Consider the following 14,473-nt stretch of genomic DNA (forward strand, 5'->3'; position numbering starts at 1 on the left):
AGCTCGAAGCCTGGAGCCTGATTCGGATTCTGTGTCTCCCTCTCTCTCTGCCCCTCCCCTGCTCTCACTCTCTCTCTCAAAAATAAACATTAAAAATAAAATTTAAAAAAACTGTTCAGAAGTACCTCCAGTGTGAATGAATTTTACGCTGATTTGCTGATTTGGGTGCTATATTTGCCTTTTTGAAAGGTATTACTTTCCCCTACATAACCTACCTCCAGTCCCCTGCACCAAATGGCAGGAATAATTGCACTCTGGGTACAGTTCATAGAGCAAATTTCTCTAGCACAGACCAGCAGGACAGCCAAGAATCAAACCCCACACCTCAGCACAGCACATCACCACCACACTCCTTCCCCCCCCCCACCCAGGGCACCACGTGGGCCTGGTCATTAGAGAAAACAAGAAAGCAATTTTCAAACTTCAGAAAGATCTGAAAGGGCAGTGACTCTCCCCCAAAGGAAAACTGGCAAGAAAAAGCTATCCACGAGCCTGTTTAAACAAACAGAAACAGACCTTAAATGGACAAAAGTAATATTATTGTTTCTTTAAACCACCTACATAATATTTACATTTTCCCATAGCTGGGAAATCACGGACTATAGTCAAATACCTCTGAATTCACCTCCGCAGTGCCTTTAAAACCTGGATCTGGTGAAGGTCTAAACCAATAAAACTTCTGTTGGTTTAATTTCTCATTTCCAAGTTCCACTGAAATTAAAGTCCAAATAAATCAACTGAATGTTAATTCTCTTGGAAAGCTCCATTAACTATAAAACACGATGGAATGTTAAACATTTTTAGTACTGCTATTTTTTCCCTATGTAATGCATACAGCTTTTTTATATTTTCATAAAAGTGTTTGGTTTTTGTTTGGCTGCTCAAGAACTGTATCAGCTACACATAAATTTCTAGGACTTCACTGGCGAAGTATCAAAAAAATATTCCTCGAAACAAGCATTTGTAGGAAATTTTCAGAGTAAACTTGTTTGAGTTGCCTAAGAATATGAGGATTAAGGCGGCTTCATAATCCATCTAAAGTCAGAAATAATTCTTTCCGTCTCTTTAAAAGATTCACTTAATTAAAATATTATGAATGAAGAAAAAATTAAATGAGGACAAACTACGGGTTCATCAGATTATAAGAGATTAAGCCAAAATTTTCATCACAGGCAAGCCTTAAGATAGAAGGATGCCCGATTCTATCTAACTGCAATGTTTCAACAAAAGACAGTAGGCCAATAAGTAAACAGTATAAAAATACTTTTTGGTAGGTAGTTTTGTTTGTTTGTTTGTTTGTTTTTTAGCAGTTTGTCCTACAATCCTTTTTTGCAAAATCTGATCTGTTTATAAAACTTAGGTTCCTCTGAATTCTCCCGGGGGCTTGGAAGACTCACACTAAGTGTACTGAAATTCAAAGATAAACGGGCACCTTCAGTCACTTTTTTTTTTTTTTTTTAACATGCTAAGTAAAAGGCACATCGTCCAGCTCCCACCCTCTGTATTCCACAGTGTATTCACAGGACACTGATGCTTTCTTAGTAATGTCTTTCCTGTGTCATAATTATAGGAGTAAAGTGGGGTTTTTTTTTTTTGCTTGGAGTTTCAGAGTGATGTCAGCCTGAGACAGACTCTAAAGGATTTCCAAATGCCAGAATATGTAATGTCCTTTTGGTACAAACAGAGTAAGTCAAAAAATAACCTGGAGTTTAGCTGACCACAAAAAAGGGGAACCATCTCCCCCGCTAAACATGCACACGACTCAAGAACAGAGCTCTTGGGAGATTTCCGGCCTGCCTAACAAATGGTCAAAGGCCATGAGCAATGCTCACACCAAGAGGAAGATCTACTTAGAAGTAGAGAAACATATTAAATTTACTGTTAAAGGAATGCAAGTTAAATAACAATGAGTTATTCTTTGTCCTCAGAGTCACATGCTCTACTGACTGTGCCGGCCAGGCACCCCACTTTTCCCTCTATTTTAACGACGATGCCCAGTGGAGCTAAGGGCACAATGAAACTAGTTAAAAATACAGCCTTCAGGGGCACCTAGGTGGCTCAGTCAGTTAAGCATCCGACTCCGGCTCAGGTCATTATCTCACAGTTCATGGGTTCAAGTCCCCATCCGGCTCTGTGCTGACAGCTCAGAACCTGGAGCCTCCTTTGGATTCTGTGTCTCCCTCGCTCTCTGCCCCTCCCCTGTTTATGCTCTGTGTCTCTGTCTCTCTCAAAAACAAACATTTAAAAAAACATATCTTAAAATTTTTTTTAAATTTACCATATGATTCAGCAATGCCACTTCTGGGTATATACCTGAAAGAATTGAGATTCACCTAAGACAGATCTGTGTACCCATGTTCCTTGCAGCATTACTCACCATAGCCAAGAGTCAGACGCACCCAACTAGTCACTGACTGATTAATGGATAAACAAAATGTGGTACATACATGGAATGCAGTATTATTCAGACCTGAAGGAAATGCTAACACATGCTACAGACGGATGAACCTTAAGGACATTACGCTGAGTGAAATAAGCCAGTCACAAAAAGACAAATCTTGTAGGATTTCACTTACAGGAGATATCCAGAACAGTCAAACCCATAGAAACAGAAATAGAATGCTGACTGCCAGGAGTACGGTGGGGAGAGGGTTGCACTTTAATGGGGACAGAGTTTCAGTTTCCAAGATGAAAAAGTTCTGGCAATGGGAGACATAACAATGTAAATATACTTAACACTAGATGGCAAATTTTAGGTGTATTTTACCACAATTTTTTTAAAAGTCAGGACAAAACAATTATATGTATGTAAAAGGACAAATGAGGGGTGCCTGGCTGGCTCAGTCAGTTAAGCATGGGACTCTTGATCTTGGGGTCATAAGTTCGAGCCCTACGTTGGGTGTAGGGATTACTTAAAAAAATAAGACAAATGAAAAAAACTAGAAAACAATTCTGCAAAATAATATTTGAATTAGGATATTGACCTGAACTTAGATAATGGACCATTTTCCCCTCAAAGTATATGATGCGATTTTTACAGCACTCTTATTATCAAAAAAATTTGGGGGAGGGGAGGCGCGCAACTGGGTGGCTCAGGTGGTTAAGCATCCGACTTCGACCCAGGTCATGATCTCATGGCTGTAAGTATGAGCCCCATGTCGGGCTCTGTGCTGACAGCTCAGAGCCCAGAGCTTCCTTCACATTCTATCTGCGTCTCCCTCTCTCTCCACCCCTCCCCCACTCGTTCTTTCTCTCTCTCTCAAACATAAACAAATACTAAAAATTCTGGAAAAAAAGATTTTTAAACATGCTGCTCCAGCTGCCAATAAAACCTTAATATCCTTTGAGTAAAAATGCCATGCCTATGATAAAGTACTTACTTCGCATATACGAAACAAACATGGAGCCAGATTTTGAACTAAAACCTTGCTCTTTACCATGGACGAGAAATGACGTATACAGACTACAAACTCAACTTTTTAAAAGATTTTAAGTAATCTCTACACCCAAAGTGGGGTTCAAACTTAGAGTCATACAACCCTGAGATCAAGAACCACATGCTCTATCCACCGAGCTGGCCAAGTGCCGTAAGACTCTGAACTCAACTTCTTAAGAGCAGGTTTCTATCTGTTTTGTTCATCAAAACCCTAGCACCAGTCTATCACATTGCGAACATTCCATGAACACTTGGGAATGAATGTAGAAAACTACCTTCACAATCTTAACACACACAAACATGGCCTGACCTGCATTAATTTCATGAAAAAGTTTGCTGATTGCATTCTAAACCTCTTAAGTCTAGATCTTCTAAAATCTATTCTTCTGGTCTCCAATTCCCAAATTCATCCTTCTTCCTGCTCTAATTATCTCACTTTCTTTAGCATCTGGAAAAAAGAACTGAGTGCTACAATATAATTAGTAAATTATTCTTAGCTGGCTGAATCATGTAGCAGCAGTTAGCAATTATAGTCCATAAAATGTGTATTACTCTTGCTGTTTTAATACCCTATGAAATAATGAGCTCCATTCTCTTTAAATTCAAGGCAGGGTTGCAGTTTGAATGCCATTAGGACAGTTTTTATCCTATCAGCTCATAGGTCAGAAAAAAAGGAAGTTCCCCACACAAAAATTTCACAACCTCAAAATGCTGGTATGCGTGACCCTCGATAGGCTGAGAAGAAACTATTCCCAACAGTAAAGGGCAAGTTCCCCTTCACAAAGAAAAATCTCAGGGCACCTGGCTGGCAACCCATCCATCCATGTGCAGAGGATGGAGATCGAAACCCCCGGCAAGAGTTAGCAGCTCTGCTTTAGCAGATAGCATTGCCCAGCAGAAACAGAATGTGAGCCACATACAGAATTCTAAATTTTCTAGTAGCCAAGTTAAAAAACAAACAGGTAACAATTTCATTTAACTCAGTATATCCCAAATATTCAGCATATAACCAATATTAAGCAATCATTGTTTACATTTTATATTCTCTTCCCTTGGTCTTAGAAATCAGTGTATATTTCATACCTCCAGCACCTCTAAGTTCAGGTCAGAAACATTTCAAGTGCTCAAGAATCACATGTGGTCAGTAACTACTGTATTACAGTACAGTTTTAGAATGATGACCACTTCTATTCACAACATTTTTATGTGCATATCACATCTTAATCATTTTTTTATGGGCTCTGACATCCTTCCTATTGCATATCTGGCCCTGTCCATTAAAAAAATAACAAGTTAGGGGCGCCTGGGTGGCTCAGTCAGTTAAGTGTCCAACTCTTGATTTCAGCTCAGGTCATGATCTCATGGTTTGTGAGACTGAGCCACGAGCATGAAGCCCACTTAAGATTCTCTGCCTTTCTCTCCCTTTGCCTCTCCCTGACTCATTCTCTCTCTTTCTAAAAAAAAAAAAAAAAAAAAAAAAATATATATATATATATATATATATATATATATACACACACACACACATATATATATATACATTAAAAATATATATATATATATATATACACACACATATATATATATATATACATTCTAACTTTTGGGGCATCTGGGTGGCTCAAGTCAGTTAAGCATCTGACTCTTGATTTCAGCTCAGGTCATGATCTCAGGGTTCATGGGATCAAGCCCCACATCAGGCTCTGTGCTATTAGCAGAGGGATTCTCTCTCTCTTTCTTTCTGCCCCACCCCCCTCTCAAAAATAAACTTTAAAAAATAATGATGATAATAACAAGTAAACAAAACCATTTCACTAGCCACTGACAGCCAAACCAGAACTATTAAGAAAAACCTGAAAAACTAACACTATTTGGGAGAGTTTGATCAACTCTGGTTAGTGTTATTAATATAAACTCTGTTTAATGCACTTCATATCCTTGAGGATGATGATGTTTCTGTTGGAACACAATCATCTACAGCTTCTGGACAGATGTCAACAGGAAAACGTGGCTTGTTTTACAGAGATACACTTCTCCGTAAGCCTTTCCATCTAAACTGATGTACAGCTTTACCACACTTTACACAATACAAGTGTTCTTTAAAAACTGTCAACAGGTACAAGTTTCCTTTACACTAAAGGGACAAGCTCTTTAAAGAAAAATTAGAGACATGTTCTATTTGGTAAGCTTTTAAAAAATATTACTCAAAGGAGGCACCTGAGTGGCTCAGTCGGTTGAGCATCCAACTCGACTTTGGCTTAGGTCATGATCCCAGGGTCATAGGATCGAGCCCCACATCAGGCTCTGCACTGAGCATGGAGCCTGCTTGAGATTCTCTCTCTCCCTTTGCCCCCTCCCCTGCTTGTGTGTGCTCTCTCTCCAAAAATAAATACATACATACATAAAATAAACACTTAAAAATAAATAAAACCTTAAAGGCAAAACAAAGAAGGCATCCCTCCCCTCTTAAGCCCTCTGCTCCTTCCCTTCATAGCAAAAATAAATTGTTGGCAAAATAAATTCAATAAATGTTAAATGAATGAATAATGGGCTTTCTTAAAATAAGGGGGAAATATATAAAGTGAGTTATACCTAAACCAGTAATAACACTGATTACCAATATCATTTATTTTTAAATGACTATTAACGTGTAAGATGCTTTTAGAAACTTTTGCTCCAGCTGGGAGAGGAGGAAAAATTCTGTATACTTGTGTATAAAGAAAAGTCACAGTACCAAGGACTGGAACTTCCATCCAAAATCAGTAGGTTTTCCATAAAAGACTCTTAAAAACTGAGAACAATCTGAGGGTTGATGGGGGGGGGGGGGGTAATTAAGGAGGGCACCTGTTGGGATGAGCACTGGGTGTCGTATGGAAACCAATTTGACAATAAATTTCATATTAAAAAAAATCAGTAGGTTTTCATTCCTTCAAAAACTAAGTACAGGGCATTTATTTATGTGCTGGGTCAACATGGTAGTCCCTGTCCTCATTAAACTAAATAGAACAACAAAATTATAATTTTTGCTATGAAAGGAAAAAGCAGAGGTTGCCTACTTCAGAGTGGTGATTCAGGAAGACTTTTCTGAGGGGACGGAAAAGGGAGGGAAGCAATCCCAGGTCAAGGTTCTGTGATGGCAAATTACACGGCTCCAGAAAGGAAGTGAAGACTAGTATGACCAGAGTCCTAGTTACATGCAATTATTTAAAAGTTGTTGCAGAGGAGCCTGGGGTGGCTCAGTCAGTTAAGCGTCTGACTCTTGATTTCAGCTCAGGTCGTGATCTCATAGTTCAAGAGTTCGAACCCCACATCAGGCTCTGTGCTGACAGTGTGGAGCCTGCTTGGGATTCTCTCTTCCTCTGCCCTGCCCCTCCCTGGCTGTCGTTTTCTAAATAAAATAAATAAATAAAAATAAAAATAAAATAAACAAACATTAAAAGTTGCTGCATCAGGGGCGCCTGGGTGGCTCAGTCCATTAAGCATCCAGTCATGATCTTCAGCTCAGGTCATGATCTCACAGTTGGTGAGTTCAAGCCCCTCATCAGGCTCTCTGCTGTCAGCACAGAGCCTGCTTGGGATCCTCTGTCTCCCTCTCAGTCTGTCCCTCCTCCACTCACACTCTCAAAAATAAATAAGCGTTTAAATAAATAAACAAACAAAAGTTGTTGCATCCAAAAATGAACAAGAAGCAGGGCCTCGTCACATAGCTAATGCTTATTCAGAATTAAACCTCTTACTAGGCACTGTGCATAGCTCTTCAATGAGACAAAGATACAAACGGGTGAATTTAGCCAAGATACAGTATATAAAAGCAGCTCCTTCCCAGGCATCTATCTCCTATCCTGTACTGTCTTTTCACCAGCACTTCTGAACAAGGGCCCCAACTAGATAATGGCCTCAAGCCAAATCAGAAGTGAAAAGCAAGCCTCAAACAGGGGACTTTATCAAAGGACAGCTACTTCTGTGGGCAGCTGGGGGTGAGCAAGAGCTGATGCTCACAGCTAAGAATTGGGGCCCACACCATACTAAAAAGTACTTGGTCTGCCTCGTGTTTTTTTCCTCCCAGAAAATGAATGTTTACAGTATGACATGCATGGACTGCCAAAGGAAGTCTAAAAAGAATAAGCACATTATTGGATATTTTTAGCTTTTCTTTTCATAAATGTTTTCTGTCACTGCTTTCCAAATAATCCCAAATCTTTGCAAGTTAGCCAGAAGAAGAAACGGGGAAGAGAATGTATTTTCATAGAAGAGGTGACTAATGTTCTCTTGAAATTGAGTTAAAGGAATGTGTCTTTGTGAGTCCTGTTCACACAAACACAAAATTCCAATGGATTAATATGTACTGTGTAAGAACAGGACATAGCAAACATGGAGACGAAACGTGCAAATCACCCCACACCAGGCAAAAGGACTGGTAGGAATACTTATGTTTGACAATATAGGGATTAAAAATCCGTGTAGAAAGGCAATACAGTCAAAATACTTTTGAGGTTGTAAACCATTATTCTTTTATCCCCAGTGACCTACCGCCAAAGCTTCTAATGGAAACACTGAAGAAAAACAGTGTGCCTCATTACTGCTGATTCTAACGATGTGACACAGAACCAAACAAGCCAGAAAAAACTTTAAATTATACTAAGGAGAGAACCCATAGGGCAAACTTGAGGCCTGTTATATGGGGTCTCACAGGCTTGCCTTATTAAACAATTTTTCAGGGTAACTTCTTTTAGAAGTGTGAGTGGTTCAGAGACAATTTTTTAAGTTTAAGGCTTCTTGACTATTCTGCTAAAGCAAAAACAGGGTCTCCTTTCCTTATTCCTATTGAACTACCAAAGGCCCAGAAAGAAAAGTAATTACCTTAGCTGGGGGTAAGATATGCTCCAATAGATTACATTAAGAATTATAAACACTGTAATGAAGATATATGCAGAATGGGGGACGGGTCCCCAACATTTTAAGAAACTCCTAAATTATAGATGTCCATATGTGCGACAAGAAAACTGAACTTTAATTTTTTTTTTTTTTTTTTTTTTTTGGCTGAGAATTAACAAAAAAGGAAAGTTTGTGGGCCCTTCGGTGAATCCCTTAACAAGGCCTTACCTTTCATTAATTCTCCAGGGGGGTTCTGGGGAGAATCATAAAATAGGATGCATTTGAAAACCTGTAAAGAGCCGAGTATTATCAGGGCCCCTGGCTGGCTCAGTCGGTTATGCTTCTGACCCTTGATTTCAGCTCAGGTCATGATCTCATGATCCATGGGATCAAGCCCTGTAGAGCCTTTTAGGATTCTCCCTCCCTCCCTTCCACCCCTCTCCCCCGTATCTGTCTGTCTCTCTCTAATAAATAAACTTAAGAAGAGCCAATTATTATCAAACCAGGAAAGAAGTCACATAACTAATATTCACTGAGCAACCACTGTGTATCAGGTACCAATGGAGACCCCAGAGATACAACAATACATAGGACATCCAAACTGCCACAAAAAGGCCATGTGTTCATTCCTGTTTATATCCTCCAGACAAGTTTTTCAGTCTTTTGCTTTTTTTTTTTTTTTTAATTTTTTTTTCAACGTTTTTTATTTATTTTTGGGACAGAGAGAGACAGAGCATGAACGGGGAAGGGGCAGAGAGAGAGGGAGACACACAGAATTGGAAACAGGCTCCAGGCTCCGAGCCATCAGCCCAGAGCCTGACGCGGGGCTCGAACTCACAGACCGCGAGATCGTGACCTGGCTGAAGTCGGACGCTTAACCGACTGCGCCACCCAGGAGCCCCAGTCTTTTGCTTTTTTTAAAGAGGGTACCAACATAATATAAGAAAGAAAACAGTAACATTTTCTTTATATCCATAAGATTTTTGTTTTTGTTGGAGATAGAAGTTGGGCTATATTCCTTTGCCTGGCAAGAGAAGAAAAGAAATTCCTCACTCCCCTCCCCCTTTTTCTCCATCCTGAATTTACCACAAACATCTTGCTTTCTCTGGATATTTTCAAGAGTCCTAGAAACCATATCTTCCTGGCTTTTTCACCAGGTGGTTCAGCACCAAAAAAACAAAAACAAAAACAAAAACCCACAATTACCATTATCAATAACAAAGCCTATGGCAACATCTCTCTTTGAACCTCTCTAAATAAAGAAAGGATAAATTTCAATTTCACTTTCACACTTTGTCAGATATGCTTATCTTATTCTTCTAATCACCAACATAATAAAATGAAAAAGGTGGGGTGCCTAGCTGACTCAGTTAATATAGCAAGCGACTCTTGATCTCAGGGTCATGAGTTCAAGCCCCACATTGGGCACAGAGATTCCTTAAAATAATAATAATAAGATAATAAAATGACAAAGGCTTATCTATCATCTAACCATAGGTAAAACAAATGTTCTATATTTAGAGTGCCTTGCTTTTGAAGTTTTACTTCTTTGCAGCGCCTGGCTGGCTCAGTTGGTTTAACACCAACTTTGGCTCAAGTCATGATCTCACAGTTCGTGGGTTCAAGTCCCGTGTCGGACTCTGTGCTGGCAGCTCAGAGCCTGGAGCCTGCTTCAGATTCTGTACCTCTCTCTCTGTCCCTCCTCTCCTTGCACGCTCTCAAAAATAAATAAACATTAAAAATTTTTAAAAAGGGGGCGCCCGGGTGACTCAGTCGGTTGAGCGTCTGACTTCGTTCGGCTCAGGTCCTGATCTCACAGTTTGTGAGTTCGAGCCCCACATGGCCTGCTTCGGATTCTGTGTCTCCCTCTCTCTCTGCCCCTTTCCTGCTCATGCTCTGTCCCTCTCTCTCTCTCAAAAAGAAATAAACATTAAAAGAATTTTTTAAATAAATAAATAAATAAAAATTTTTTTAAAAAGTTTTACTTCTTTAACTCGCAAATCCTATCAGGAATTTAACACACTCCTTCAGGCACTTTAACCAAAATGCCCACAAAAATTCAGTTGGAAACACTTTTTCCACCTGGCAAGTAAGTTCCAGAAGTCAGCCCCTTCCATGTGTTATGTTAGAAGGGGAAATACACAGGCAATAAGGCTTCAGAATATACAGCACAGGATCTTCAAGCAAAGAACTAGGTCTTACTGTCCCGGTTTTCAGCACAATACTAATGAATGTCAGACTAATTCTAAATGCTAAATAAGTATTAAACAATATGAACGCTAGATCAACAAGCAGAAACACTGTAAACCCAGAGAAAAAGAGGCTTTTACTTTCTAAAGCACTGAAACATTCTCACACTATTCTAACCTGGATAATCTGGCCCTTGGGAAGGAGCATACCTGGAGAACCTGAGAACCAGCAAGTTTTCTGGAGATCAAGAACCTCCTCTGGAACGGCCATCAACCCAGCACAACCACTGCTGTCAAATTCTAGCGAAAGTGTCAGGCGGTGACAGCGATGTAAGTGGCAGGAGAAAATACAAAGAGAAGAGAAACAAAGGAGAGATCAAGAAAGAAAGAAGAGCCAAGCGAAAGAAAGAAGCATAAGGAAAAGCGATTAATTCTTCCCTCAAAGACAGAAGAACAGTGTTTCTGCCTTCTAAACTTCACAGCAAACGCATGCCATTAAAATACACTCTATTGGGGGCGCCTGGGTGGCTCAGTCGGTTAAGCGTCTGACCGCTCAGGTCATGATCTCGAGGTCCGTGAGTTCGAGCCCCGCATCGGGCTCTGTGCTGACAGCTCAGAGCCTGGAGCCTGTTTCAGATTCTGTGTCTCCCTCTTTCTCTGACCCTCCCCTGTTCATGCTCTCTCTCTCTCTCTGTCTCAAAAATAAATAAACGTTAAAAAAATTTTTTTAATAAAATAAAATACACTCTATTGTAAAAGAAGGATCAATTGCTATTGACTCCATGTGGACCCCCCCACTCCAAAATTCAAATGATGAAGCCCTAAACGTGACAGGATTTGGAGGTGGGGATCTGTGGGAGGCAATGAGGCCAGGAGGGTGGCCCCCAAGATGAGAGGCACCCTTATAAGAGGAAGAAAGCTAGCCCTTTCTCCACCTGAGGTCACAGCAAGAGGTGGGCTGTCTCCCAGCCAGGAAGCCCAAGCCAAGAAGGGGTCTTCACCAGAACCCCACCATGCACCCAGATCCACCTCCAGCCTCCAGAACTGTGAGAAATATTCGTGTTTAAGTCACCTAGTTTACGGTATTTGTTACAGCAGCCTGAGCTAAGCCATCGCTCAAAGTGACTAGTAAATAGTGCAACCCTAAGCCTTAGAAACAATAAAGAAGGCGGACTGCCGCCCCAGGACTTCACTTAGGATTACCTGCTTACTGAATAAGGGCACTTGACTTCACTCTTGCCCTTCACCATCCCCTCTCCCCCTCCTTCTGGTTTGGGGGTTAAGAGGCTGAGAAGACTAGAACTTCCGAATCTGGAAATCTGACCTCAGAAAGTGGTTAAGTAAACTTAAAAGGTCTGGCAAGGAAACCCTGACACATTACTCTGGCCTCACCCCTCCCATAACTCCTCTTCCGGCCCTGAACGATTTTCCTTGCCTCTAGTCTCCAGGACTGTCTAATAGCAAAGTTTGGGGAGCGCCTGATGTTATTTAAGGGCAACAAATTTGTTCCATTACAGCCTTCACTAATCTGATGTGGGCACGGCTTGGTTGGCGGGGCTCCCTGGTGTGGTTCCCAGGGCCAAGAGGCCGCAAGTTCACGCTCCAGACTGAGAAGTCCACCCCAAGTGGCCCGTTTCGAGAAAGCCTCCCTGAATAACACGGTCACGGTCGGCGAAACCGGCCCAAGTTCCCTTCCCATCTTTTCCAGAGTCCTACTTCCCACGGCATGCTTCCTCCAAAAAAGGAAGAAACCGGCCTAAGGCTCAGCTCTCGCCGGCTGGTATTTACCTAGCACCGGAACTTGTTTGCAAAACACTGGAGGCACTCACAAACTTGACTTTGCAGGAAACGCACAACCTTGACTCCCGCAACCAAGATCTAGTGAGCGCCTTCTATCGTCCCCACCCCCACCACCAAAGTCCCGGACCCGGAAGGTAGGGGAAGCCAGGTCACCACCGCCACCCCTGGCTATTACACGGTGCCCAAGCCACTCAGTGCCCACTGAGCCGACTCACAGTGAGGGCCGGGGCCAGGACCCGACCACGGACTGCTGGGGCGCAGAGGAAACGCCGGGATGGGCGAGGGACGCCTCCACGCTCAGAACTGCTTGCCCGCAGCCCGAAGCTGGGCCGCAGAGGCCATCTGGCGCGGAAGGCAGGAGACGGCCCCCGGTCTCCTGCCCTTCCTCCTCTTTCCCTAGCCCTGGCTGCTCTCCGCGCGCGCACGTCCGCACGCCCATGTGCACGAGCTCCAGGCACGACCCTGGGATCCCAAAGGGCAGGAGCCCCTTCTCGGCCGCCCCCTCCTCCTTCCCAGCCGGCATCCCCAGCGAGCCTCGCAGGCACACGTGGATTCGGGGACCCCGGGAGCGATGGGCGCGGGCTGCGGCGCCCACGGCGCGTGCCACTCACTTGCTGGCCGGCGCGGGGCTTGCCCTGGGGCGCTCTCCTGAAAAAGGAGGTCCTGGCGGTGAAGAAGAAGTCCTCGGAGTCCTCCTCCAGGCTGCTGTAGCCGCTGCTCATGCTGCTGGTCCCGTCGCGCGTGGGCCGCCTCCCCCGGGTGCAGGCGGCCAGGCAGGGGGTACCGCGCCCGCCCGCCCCGCGAGGTTCCAGGCGCGCGGCCCGAGCCGCCCGCGGGCCGTCCAGCTGCAGCTGCGGCCGCCGCTCACTCCGGCCGTCCCGGCCCCTCCCGCCGCCTCCCCGCCAGGCTCCGGGCGCGGCTTTAGCCTCCGAGAGCCTTACGACCCCGCCTCCCGGGGCCCCGCCCTCTCCCGGGTGCCCCTCCCCGGGAGGCTGGGGACTGTGCCCACGCGGTCGGGGCGCTCGGCGCGTGGCCGCAGGTGGGGGTGGTGCAGCCCGCCCTCCCGGGCGCCTGCTCTATCCCGGAGGTGTCTGTGCCACCTAGAACGTCCGCTTCGGCGACTGCGTCTGGCCGGGCTGTGCTCGGAGTCGCTTCCCCAACCTCCCGGAAACTGCCAAGTCCTCCGTGATCCGGCTACCCGCCCCCCACTCCGCTAGCTGGGGCTTTGGGGAGGACCCGGGCAGAGCAGGGAACTGTCTCCGCCCTGCTCGCCCCTCTCGGGGTCCAGGGGGCGGCAGTAGAGATTGTCCAGCGGAGGAGCCCCCCGACCGTCGGGCCTCCGGCACCCCTTTCGCCGCGTCCTCAACCCAGCATCTCGCCCCAGCAGGAGGGTTAAAAGTTAGCGGAGATGAGTGGGGAGGTAACAACTGGGCAGTTTATTCAAATGAAAACATCCTTTCTGGTAATTCAGTTGAGCTTCGGTCTTTCCTTCCCGCCTTCTCTCTAGAGAAGGTTCATTCGCCTAGGATGACCAAAGAACGGCCAAGGTCGTTATGATCTTAGAGGCCTCTTGGTGAAGGGGGTGGGGGTGAATTAGTTCGAGTGCTTATTCATTAAACGTGTGTTTTAGAACTCCCTTCCGACAATCCTACAAAGGCGTGGTTTCAGTGATGGGGTTCAGGGAATTCTATTCACCTCCTACCAAAAAAAAAAAAAAAAATCCCTATTTTCTGAAACCCTTCCAGTCAATTAATCCTCTTTTAGAATGCAAAATTTTCCTTCAAGCCACCTGTGGGTACCATTCACACCTTGGTGTTATTTAACTGATTTAAGTCATACTAGCTTCCGTGCTGACATCTTGACTGAAAGGAGGTTGTGAGGCTTCACCACTGCCTCAAAGCAGTGGTAACCAGGCTTTAAGAGAGGTTTCATTAGGAGAGAAAGAGAAGGGTTAGAAAAGAGAATCTTCACCCGTTATCGCTAAACTCTCTTGCATTATCTCCTTTCAATCCTGAAAACAACCGTATAAGATAGTTAGCACTTGCTTATGTTCATTTCATACCCAGAGCAGCTGAGGTTTAAAGAGGAAAGTAGCTGTGGATGGTAGGGCGGGGGCCATTCCGATCTGCTTTCTGTTTACCTCAAAGTCTGCAGAGACCCTTCTAGATTGGCT

The 14,473-nt window shown here is 43.9% G+C and overlaps 1 protein-coding gene across 1 annotated transcript in view; it reads right to left on the bottom strand.

The window, feature by feature from the left end:
- Nucleotides 1–13,219, bottom strand: part of RASSF3 (Ras association domain family member 3) — a 74,040-nt gene extending 60,821 nt beyond the window's left edge. Inside the window, exon 1 of the mRNA XM_058742135.1 lies at nucleotides 12,912–13,219. Coding sequence (XP_058598118.1) covers nucleotides 12,912–13,022 — 111 coding nt within the window. The 5' untranslated portion in view covers nucleotides 13,023–13,219. The remainder of the gene's footprint in view (nucleotides 1–12,911) is intronic.
- Between the last annotated feature and the right edge of the window lie 1,254 nt (nucleotides 13,220–14,473).

Source organism: Neofelis nebulosa, chromosome 8, assembly GCF_028018385.1.
Source record: "Neofelis nebulosa isolate mNeoNeb1 chromosome 8, mNeoNeb1.pri, whole genome shotgun sequence".
Classification (NCBI taxonomy): Eukaryota; Metazoa; Chordata; class Mammalia; order Carnivora; family Felidae; genus Neofelis; species Neofelis nebulosa.